At 37.4% G+C, this 11,508-nt stretch overlaps 3 protein-coding genes across 3 annotated transcripts; all 3 read right to left on the bottom strand.

Moving 5' to 3' along the window:
• Positions 1-669: 669 nt before the first annotated feature.
• LOC128558271 (uncharacterized) lies at positions 670-2,184 on the bottom strand. Its single transcript, XM_053547172.1, has one exon. The coding sequence runs from the start codon at positions 2,182-2,184 to the stop codon at positions 670-672; it is 1,515 nt and encodes a 504-aa protein (XP_053403147.1).
• Positions 2,185-3,460: 1,276 nt separating this feature from the next.
• Positions 3,461-5,221, bottom strand: LOC123555849 (uncharacterized). Its single transcript, XM_045346437.2, has one exon. The coding sequence runs from the start codon at positions 5,219-5,221 to the stop codon at positions 3,461-3,463; it is 1,761 nt and encodes a 586-aa protein (XP_045202372.2).
• Positions 5,222-5,656: 435 nt separating this feature from the next.
• On the bottom strand, positions 5,657-6,091 carry LOC123555848 (uncharacterized). Its single transcript, XM_045346436.2, has one exon. It carries the CDS (start codon positions 6,089-6,091, stop codon positions 5,657-5,659), a length of 435 nt encoding a protein of 144 aa, XP_045202371.2.
• Between the last annotated feature and the right edge of the window lie 5,417 nt (positions 6,092-11,508).

Genomic DNA, 11,508 nt, shown 5'->3' with positions numbered 1-11,508 from the left:
ATATTATAAGTACAGTATTATACGGTTTCAGTTTATTGTAGAATAAGAATTTTGCAAATGTCAGTCTTTTCTTCAAGCATCTTATAGCGAGCTCGAAGAGCAGGCCCGAAGGGCCTGCTCGAGAATCGAGCTTTACGGTAACGCAAGTATACTTTCACACTTGGTGATGGATTTGAAAAGTTTCGTCGGAAGTTTTAAAAAAGCGCACCCTAGCGGACTGGTGCTCACAGGAAGTACTTCTTTCCGGAGTGAATACAGAACTTCATTCAATTGCTAAAAATTATTCATCACTTAACAATAATGAAAAAAATGATTTCCAGTTGTTTGAAAAAAATATTGTTTTCATTTAAAAGACCAAGCATCGGCCAGAAAATGGAAAAAATGTCATAATAAGCCAAAAGAAACGGGAACGCGGTAATGACGTCATCGTGACACCGGCTTCCCATAAATTTTGCAACGTATGATATTCACTGTTATAGGTATGGTGACACTAAATGTAGACTTTTTCAGTGAATAGGTTCTCCTGAGTTCTTGTGACTAGTGTATAGTTTCTTTGTGACAAATAAATGATGCATAATATTTTTAGATAAATCCGATTTCTTTGAGCTCGCTTTGAGGCTTTGCCTTATTTCATATTATAATCCCAGTCAACATTCACTAACTTTATTATTAACTAATCAGTTTATTAGCAATTAATTCCTGTATTCTTTTTCTTGACATAGTCGCTGTTTTTCGTTTGGGACGCGTTTGTTCTGTCTGTTTTGGTGTTTTTAGTACTGGTTTTGATAATTTTGTTTGTTCCGCTGAATAATGGTCATCGGATACCTCGACTGGATATAAATGGTTTAGTGTTCTACCAATTGTTCTACCATTTGACAAATTTACTTTGGCTGATCGGTATTGTCCATCATTCGACATTATTAGTTTAATCACCTTTCCCATTTTCGATAATCCTCGTGGCAAATCGTCTTTAATCAGAACTACGTCGCCAACACTAGGTTTAAAACTTGACTGCACTCTGTGTGATTTTAATTCCGACTGAGTCCTTTCACGAAGGCTTATGAGGTACTCTTTTTTCCAAATTTCCCAAAAATTATTCAAAAGTTTTTGTCCCTTATTCCACAGTTTTAACAATTTTTTCGTTGAACTTTCGTATGGTTCGCAATCTGGATCATTATCATCGTAATCCGCTTCAGGTATGCCCGTACGTGGGTTCAGTGTCAGAAAATGTCCTGGTGTTAACGTAATGTTAGAATTTATATCATCGTCCACATATAAAAGTGGTCTAGAATTGATGACACTTTCTATTTCTTTGATAACAGTCTGTAACTGAATATCAGTCAATGATCTACGTCCTAGAGATTTGCGTAATGATCGTTTAACAAGTCCCACAAGTCTTTCCCAGTAACCTCCATACCAGGGGGCTCGCTCGACAATAAAATTCCATTTTATTCCATGATTTGATACATACGTTTGCACGTCATCGCTTTTGATAGTGTTTTGCCAGATTAAATGTATTGTGTCACTGGCTAACTTGAACTGTTTTGCGTTGTCACTGTTTATTTCCATTGGTGATCCCCGTTGCGCAATGAATAACGCTAATAGGAACTCTTCTGTTGACGTATCGTGTACTGTCTCCAAATGTACTGCACGAGTTACTAAACAAGTGAATAGGCAGACCCATACCTTTCTATATTCCCCAGAGGTTTTTATGTAGAGGGGTCCCAGATAATCGAGACCTGTCCTTTCAAACGCGACCGCCTCTGTAACACGTCCCTTTGGAAACGGGGGCATTGGCGGCATCTTGTACGCACCGCCCTCGATTTTCCGACACAGTATGCATTGTCGTATCACACTGCGCACAGTAGCACGCCCACTGGGAATCCAGAATTTATATCGCACAGCACTCAACGTTTGAGATAATCCACTATGAAGTTGCTGTTTATGAGCGCGTTCTATGATTAAACGTGTAAAATGATCTTTCTTTGGTAAAAGGATAGGATATCTGGCTGCATCGCTAATATTTGCGTTTTCAAGCCTGCCTCTGCATCTAAGCAGACCATTTTTATCTATGAATACTCCAAGCTGTTGCTTTATGGTACATTTTTTACCGTTTGTTATCGACTCGTACACATCTTGATAGCACTTTCTCTGTAAATTGCAATATCCACAAATTTTCGGCATGTAACAATTCATCACTTAAAATCGATTCAGTTTCACATTTCTGTTTCTTTATCCTTTTGATAAAACGTAAGACAAGGGCTGTAACTCTGAACAGCTTGATTGCAGATGAGTACTTTTCACTTTTAATTCCGCATGGAGAATAATTGTCTGAACCTAAAGCAGGCGCCTCTTCAGATTTAACAATGGTTCATTTTTCTTCGTTTCTACATCTTGCTCAGTATTTTCAAATTTTGATTCCGCTATCACAAATTTTTCGTCAATTTTCCATTCGTTTTTAGGTTTTGATAACCAACTAGGACCATGCCACCTGATGACTGTTTTGTAGCTGATCCATTGTAACTCCTCTACTTGCTACGTCTGCTGGATTTTCCTTTGTAGATACGTATTTAAACGAAATGTCACCGTGACTTTTTATTTCTTTAACTCTGTTTTTGATAAATACGGGTAACGCCTTTTCTGTTTCTGTCCATTTCAATGCACACTGCGAGTCCGTAAACAAGTAAGTTTCTTCTATTTCTAATTTCAGCTCTTTTCTCACAAATTCAGTGCAACGAACTCCTATGACCATCGCCAGTAATTCTAATCTTGGAATCGTCATATTTTGTTTTATAGGAGCTAATCTTGACTTTGCGAATACAAGGTTCCCTTTTGTTACATTTTTATCTCCTTGAATAAGATAAATGCAACACGCATATGCATATTTTGAAGCATCGCAGAAGCAAACCAATCTGTTTTGTACTTTTGTATTTTCATCGACAACTTGTAATCCAACATGTCTTGGAATTTGAGAATTTGGGATATTTACAAAATCTTCTTTGATCGATTTCCATGACAGAATGTCACTATTTTCAAGTTCATCATCCCAGTCACAATGTTTACTCCACAATGACTGTAGAAGTATCTTCCCCCGAAGCAAAATCGGACAGAAAAGACCTAGAGGGTCATACACTGAAGCTATCTGTTTTAGCACTGTTCGTTTTGTAATCTGTGACGTTTCAGGTAACAAGATCGGAGCTTTGATAGAAAATGTGTCATCTTTAATATTCCAATAGTGTCCTAGCACCTTTGTCTTTTCACACCCTGACCTATCTTCAGTAGGTATGGAAGCATTCACGGATTTACTGTTTGTAGTCCATTCACGTAAGTTCATTGATGCATCTTTAAAGATCGATTTTGATGTTTCGTAAAACTTAATGGCTTCAGTCTCGGTTTCGGTTCCAGTAATAACATTGTCCACGTATATATCATTTTTCAGTTTTTCTGAAATCTCACTTTCCTATGAATCCAGATGGCATTCGATAGTGGCACCCAGTAGAAATGGACTCGAAATTACGCCAAACGGCACCCTTGCAAAGCGAAATTCTTGTATATTGTCTTCATTTACGATTGATGTATTGATGTCCTTGAGCCACAGAAATCTGGTAACGTCTCTTTCTAAAGGTTGTAATCCCACTTGCAGAAATGCCTTCTCTATATCGGCAACTATACCAATTTTGTGTAATCTAAACCGCATTAAAATTCCACAGAGGTCATGTAGCTTGACAGGGCCTCTGTATAAGCATTCATTCAGACTTTTGTTGTCAGCTCTTGTCTTCGCTGATGCATCATAAACAACTCGAAGTTTGGTTGTACTTTTCGTTGGTGTGATAACTACATGGTGTGGGATATAATGTTTATATCCGTACTCTGCACATTTGTCAACTTTTTCAATAACGCCCTTTGCACGCTGGTCTTGAATTACATCGTCGTATTGCTGTTTCAGTTCAGGTTGTCTTTCGATTCGAGTAACTAATGATTTCAGTCTCCCTAATGCCAATCCACGATTTTCCGGCAATTCATCAATATCTCGTTTCCAGGACCATGTAACCTGATATCGCCCGTCCTCGCGCTTAAGTGTATCTTTGAAATGTTGCATAACAATTTGATCATCTGTGTTTTCCCTTTCAGTAGTTATTCCAATAGATTCAACATTCCAAAAGTCTTCGATATCTGGTTTTGTTGGAACTACACTGTCCGCCTTTGTGAATACATTTGTTTTTGTTACGTTATTTCCATAGTTTAGAATCAACATGTTCATGTCACTAGAATCATATTCATCAGTAACTTCTGTTCTCCCTGAAAGCATCCAGCAAAATTTTGTCGCTAATAGGTAGAGTCCTTGCTGAACTTCGATTTTTTCAGTCTGCACAATGTCCAGATAATAGTCATTACCAATAAGCAAATCAAGTGTTTCAGTTTCATTTTGGGTGGGGATATTGTCCGCTAATATAAGATCCTTTGTAAGACTGTCAAACTTAGACTGTGATTTCAGTCTAACCGCCTTTCTACTGATAGTTCCAGTGATGTTAGGTACAATATTTGCAGTCAGTGTCATGTACTCTCCGTTTTGAAGTTTAATATCGATCTTCGTTGATTTTGTTTGTATAACCTTTTTATTTCTGCTACCAAATGTTATAAGATGAATGCTTTGCTCTCCATTTACCTCCAGGTTCAAACGATCTGCTAAACTTTGTGAAACATATGTTCGGTGACTTCCACAGTCAAGCATAAGTTTTACATGTTCACTTTGCCTATTTCTTGCATTTGTTATTTCTGTAAATGCTGTTTGCATTAATACATTTTCATTGTAAGATAGAAGTCCTGTTTCTTCGTTTTCTAATGTTTTATTTTCGCTTTCCGTATTTTCAACATTTTCCACTTCATTGGACAAATTTGCGCTTTCAAGATTTTGATTAATTTGAAATCTTTTGTCACATAAACTTCTGTGATGTACGTTCACTTTCTTGCAGTACGTACAAATTCTTGTGCTTTTACAGTCCTTTGCTTTATGATTATCTTTCAAACATTTATAACAGCATCCTTTCAACCGTTTTTTCCTTTCATCAATTGTTTTATACCTTTTACATTCATCGCTCCAGTGCTCGCCGTTGCAGTATCTACACGCTTTCGTAAATGCTTGCGTAATTGCTCTATTTTCTCCCGCTACAAACGCTTCTGTCGTATGTTTTGGTGTAGATTCAGACGTACGATTTCTCATTCCCGGTCCAAAGCTTCGCTCTTTCCTTTCATATTACATCGTAGCTGAGCGTCGTTGTCTAATGTCGGTACAGTTCGTGTCCTTTACTGCCCTTTCACGCGCTACAATATAGTCATTTAACCGTTTGCTTATAGTTCTAACTGTCCACTTTTCGTCGACATCTTTCATGATTTCAAGTTGCAGTAACACATCTTCAGGTATTTTCGACTTTATGATCGACACAATAATGTCTTGGTTGACGTTTTGATCGAGACTTTCCAGACTTCTAAAATGTTTATCGACATTGTCTATCAAATATCTCAAACTGCTAACTTTGTTTGTAGCCGACGGAATGTTTATAAGTCGCTTGTAGTGAAGATCAATTATTTCTTGTGAATTGCCAAATCTTTTCTTCATAATGTCTATTGCTACGTTATAGTTTTCGCTCGACAGGGCTTATCCAGCAATCGCCCTTCCTGCTTCACCGAATAATTTGCTCTTCAGATAGGTAAACTTTTCAATGTTTGATATCATTTTATTGTTGTGTACCGCACTCTGGAAACAGTCCCAAAATTCAGTCCACTTAGTTTTATCACCGGCGAAAGATATCATATCTATTTTCGGTAGCTTAACTGATGACAATTTTTCAGCTTCTTTTCTGTTTGTAAATTCTTGTTGCTTCATTTGTGAAGACATTAATTGTTGCATATTTTGCTGTAGTTGAATTAACAGATGAGTGTCTGACTCTTCATGTGTTTTTTCTTCTAATTTGTCCTTTAACTTATAAAGTTTGCTCAAGAAATTCTTTAGTTCTAGATAAATGTCCATTGCACGGAAACACAAACTACAGTCATCATCCACAATCACCTCAATTTCTTCACTTTCCCCCATCGATGTGACTAGTTTTTCGCTCTGATTTTCTACCTTTTCTCGGTATAAGCTAATCTTTTCCATACATCATTACATGACGAAGCACTGCTTATTTTTTCATCTAACTCGTATTCCTCAGATTCCGAAGTTAACAATGATGCAGCTTTCCCAACCTCTTCCTTCAACGTATTTCGAAACCGTGTCCTCACGCTTTTCAGATATCGTAAATTCGAATTTGACGACATCGCACTAATCGCCTCCTGGCCGTCTTTTTGCTTTTCCATATTTGTTTAGTCACAATTACAATTCATTCAACCATATCATCACTTTTTTAACATTTCAAACTTTCTTTATCGTTTAAATATGTTTATTTTCCGTTTTTCATCTTTACTTTTGAGACGACCCTTTCCACCGACCTTTAAGTTCTCGCATTTATCACATAATTGTTACAGCATTTAGCCTGATTATTTCAAATGGAAACTTTCATCAGCAATTATGCTTTAACGACCTTTTATCACTGCTCTGTAGATTATATTGTCTCCGATTTCAACACCTAATTATTTTTGCACTGGCACACTCGTGTTTCAGCTAACAAGATATCACTGGAATTCAATTCATGAATTTTGCACACGACTCTTTACTTTAACCTGTCTGGGCAACGCCTAACGCTGTGTGTCTGATAAATTTGAACCTTTGCATAAATCTAACAATTTTTCTTTCAATTTTTGCTGACTCTTTTTCGTTTTACTTTCCTATCAAACAGCAGCACATAACCCTTAATTTACTCCAGCATTTTTCGTTCACAAGCCCAATTTTATTTTCCTTTTTACAGTTTACTCCTTTTTTCTTTCTTTTATTCCATCTTCAACACATTTGTTAAGAATTTAGTCAATCGTTTGTCTGCAGATCGAATCTTTACTCCAAATTGCAATGAATGCGTTAAACAAATGTCCAGATCGAAATTTCTCATAATCCTGCTGGTGTCCTTTAATCCTCATCCGGCTCGCGGGACCAATTAATGTAGCGACCCGTGACTATTTTTCCTTTTCGCTACGCTAGAAACAGTTAAATTAATTTTTGAACAACAATGTTAGTTTTCTACAGTTTATTCCTCTTTTGTAACAAATATCTTTGAATTTCCTATATTAAAATCTCTGTAAAATTTTAGATGTTGTCTGGCCTAAATACCGAATATATCTGTTCTCTTTTCTAGAAAAAACTAGTGCCGTGTGCAAATCAAAAAGCAACTCCCAAATTTGGAGAGAGGCAAAGCTGAATAGCCAATCTATGAGTAATACTGTCGAACAAAGCTAATTATAAGCTTATCAAAAAAAAAAATGTAAGCTAGGTTTTAGGTTAGTAGAGTAAATATTACAAATTTCTCTCGCACTTCGCGACATTTCAACCTAATGAAGGTTTATTTTGATTTTACGTCGCAAACAATTTATTAAAACGCATTCTGCTATTATGTCTGTGGTGATTTATACTGATATCCAGTCTTTTTAGCAACATCCTTGCCATTGTATGGAGGAAGAACTTCTTTCATAGAAAACTAATGTCCTTCTCAGCATGACAGCGATATTAGACGGATCTTTGATTGTAGGGAACATTGTTTGAACACTTTTACATTTAATTTTACTCGTATGAGATAAACAAGAGCTCCATCAAGAAGAATATTATACATACTCCTCCCAAAAATCAAGTCCTGTGTTACATCCAAACCTCCATCGCAAGAGAGACACATTACAAACGAACCATAAATTAATATTTAAAAAGAAATATACCCCGGGTAGATCACGGAGTGAAAAGGGTAATATTATATATCTTTTTCTCTTTGGGAGCCCCCACATACACTCCTTATGGGGAGGGTGGGACACATCCCTCCTAACAAACCCCTGTCAGCGCTTTGCCTTACTATTCATATTTACCTTACAACCACGAACGAATGCGCATACTCAATTGCCTCGGTAAAATTTAGTCTCTCGTTACAACCATGTATATATACATATTGTGTATAATTGTCGGAAATAACGTACATTTATGTATCACAACGTTTAACGCTATTTATATGTATTACGTTTTTGCGTCATTGACGTCACTTCCTGATTATGTAAACATCTTTAGTTTGAATAATAGATTCATATGAACCAGATGTGCGTTTTTATATAGTTGACCCGCTATGTCCCACATATTGGTGCCGTGACAAAAGCAACATTGAAATTAGGCAAATTACGTTCACTGAGAGACAGCCAAAGCAAGTTATCGAAAATCAAATACAAAAACCCTTGGCACGAGAATATAAGGAATGTAATCTTCAGTTAAACGAACTTCGCAAAGCAATTTACGAGGAAATTAACGTTATGGAAGCAGGTCAGATCAACAGCCATAGCATATTAGAAAACACCGATAGCCTACAATGTCACTCTTAACAAGTTCCGGTCCGAAACAAGGATTTCAGCGGTATAAAGACAGGAAAGATACTTAGCAGCATCAACATTCGCACCAACAAGATCAGCGCCCCGGTAACCCAAAGGTATGTGTTTTTGCTCAAGTAACACACATTTAGCAAATGACTGTAACGTTATAACTGATTACACACCAAGAATGACAGTTGTTAGAAATAAACGCCTCTGCTTCGCTTGGTTTGGTACACATCAAGTGTCGAAATGCAAATCGCAGAAACAGTGTAGATATTGTCAAAGGAGACATCATACAAGTATTTGTCAAAATACAGGCAGTACAAAACAGACACAAAACGGTACTATGTATTCAACACCAATTTCAGGTAATACCCAGGTTAAGCAGCAAGCGGCGACTCTACATACCTACAATGACATCACACGCAAACAGACGACATCCTTACAATTTTCTTCCAATGTGCTACTGAAGACAGCTACATCCATTCAAATTCAAATGAGGTTCGATACTTGGAAACAACCAGAATTTATTTTATCGCAACTTCCAGTGGAAAGATACCGACAGATATGTTGATAGTGCCAACTATTGCAGTGCCTCTACAAAATTACAACAGAAGTTAACGACATTCCGGTTACCTGGGGCTATTACGATCATTGCCCGTGAGGCACACAGCGACATTATAGGTCCGTGGAAGGCGGCCGTAATGATCGTTTTCAACGGCTTTATGTTACTTTTTATAGTAACATATATATATAATGTTAAGAGAATCCTTCTCTGGTTGGAGGTGCGGATGAAAATATCTCGTTAGAGAGTAACTGTTTAGATGGCAACGAGGCTCTGACGGCTTACCGGGAAACAGTTACTCGAGTAATGCAATTATTACATGCAGAAAACATGTAGAGGTCAATACTTAACAAATATTGAGTACGTCGTCCACTCTTGCTCTTTTTAATTTAAACGTTAAAGGATGAATTATGTTTACGTTTTGACACAGAAGTAGGTTTCAAAAGCGCGTGATGTCCTTGTTACCAAGTTAACTTCACAATTCTATGATAAAAGTAATTTTACTGAACGTTTCCATCTACTCTGCGAACAACTTAGGTTGGTGCTTTGACATACCAATTATAGCCATGTGTGCCTGTTGGTATTTAAGGACTACCTGCTTGGCCTGTTGGATACTCATAGGATCAAGCATAAACACATGATTGCCTGAATCCTTATCTAACAGGCCCTGACAGAAACGACTTATGACTTGATTAGTCACAAATGAATCTGGCAGGCCTCTGAACGCTCTTGCTGCAAGTGTCAAAAGCCGGCCTGCAAAATCATCTAACTACTGGCAAGCCTGCTGAAATTGCAACTGAGCCGCAGCTGGCAGCGTGCTCACCAAACCGCACCCTTATGTACTACCCACGCCCCCCCCCCCCCCCCCCCCCCCCCCCCCCCCCCGAAAAAAAACACACACACATTAATCAAATTGTCAGTCATTTAAAAATGTTCCACTCCTTTGACTCCATGTTCATAAATTTTACATTTTTTACACTTAAACCGGCGTTTGGGGACGCGAGGTTTTGCACAATTCATAACATAGACTCGGCTGTTATTGTGTTCAGTTGCGTTCTGTGCTTTAATTAAGAAATAACTTATTGCAAAAGAGTATTTATGCACGATGGGCTCGATAATTTCACGAGGGCAAAAACACACAACAATCTTTCCTGAATACGAAATTAAAAAAATGAATGTAATATGTAAATGTCACTTTAGGGGCTCCATAGTAAATGAACGCTTCTTGATATTATAACTTTATTTTTTTTTTGCATATACATGCTGTAGAAATAATAAACAGTATATTTCGCTATGTTCATTTAAAATTTAATTTAACTGATGTTTTCGCATGTTATCAAACTGAATTTGTGATATTTCTGAAAACCTTATGTTAGAATATTTCTAGAATATTACTTGTATTGAATGATGAAGCACAAACACATACTTAATAGGGGATGAAAATCACTGAGGGATTAAAATCCCAGAGACAGTGACGTCCTTATACATGTAGAGCCATATGTATTCGTCTTTGTTGTGTGAATATATTGAAGCAAATTTTTCGATATCTTCCGCCGGTTCTTGTTGTATGCATGAGTAACAAAGGACCCCAAATCAGTTACAGAAATTCGTAAACCACGCCAACATGTTTCTTTTATTTCCTTTTCGATTTGAAAATGTATGTGCAAATACTTTTTTTCTGTGTGGCAACCAAAAACGACAAACAATGATTTATTTAAGAGCGAATCACTAAATGAGATAATATTACTTCAATTTTAACACGTTACCAAGGATTTTTAAGTACATCCTCATGGGGGGGGGGGGGGGGCAAACCTTTTCGTATAGCGGGGGGGGGGGGGGGGTCCCTGGTGTATTATTCATGTCAAAGCCTCAAAGCCTTGTACAGGGGCCAAATGGGCCATAGGCCCCCTCAAGCCTCTATGTTTTAGCAATCATTGAGTTATTCTAATGATACACATATGACTAGGCACTGAACTGTCTTAATCAGTCATATTATGTATTGTTCTAATTAAGTGTGCCATTTTTTACATTCTTCTGTTGAAGTCCTGGACATACAATCAATTAGCGCTGCATTTGTCTAATTGTGATATCAAGTTGTGGAAATATCATTTCCCTTGAATGGACAATGAAAAACAAAAAAATACATAACGTTTACATGCGTAAACAGGTTAGGCCTACATAGATTTTGCAGACGCTCAAGCCGGAACTGTATTGACTGCGCTCAATGATATATTATTTTTATAAAATGTAATCAAACAATCCTTGGCGTGGCGCGTACAGATTTCAGTACTCGCACTACGGAAAGAGACAAGTCAGAATACAAGGGAAGGCCAAATGCAAATCAGAAATCAGGTTGAAAAGAATTATATGCTGCTAAGTAAATGTTATATTAGACTGCAAGTATACTATAGTTTGCCACCCCCCCCCTCTCCTAGCTTTAGGGGGTGGGGGCCTAG

The sequence above is a fragment of the Mercenaria mercenaria genome, chromosome 7, assembly GCF_021730395.1.
Source record: "Mercenaria mercenaria strain notata chromosome 7, MADL_Memer_1, whole genome shotgun sequence".
Classification (NCBI taxonomy): Eukaryota; Metazoa; Mollusca; class Bivalvia; order Venerida; family Veneridae; genus Mercenaria; species Mercenaria mercenaria.
The sequence above is the reverse complement of the archived record's forward strand: the minus strand, read 5'-3'. Positions and strand labels throughout refer to the sequence as shown.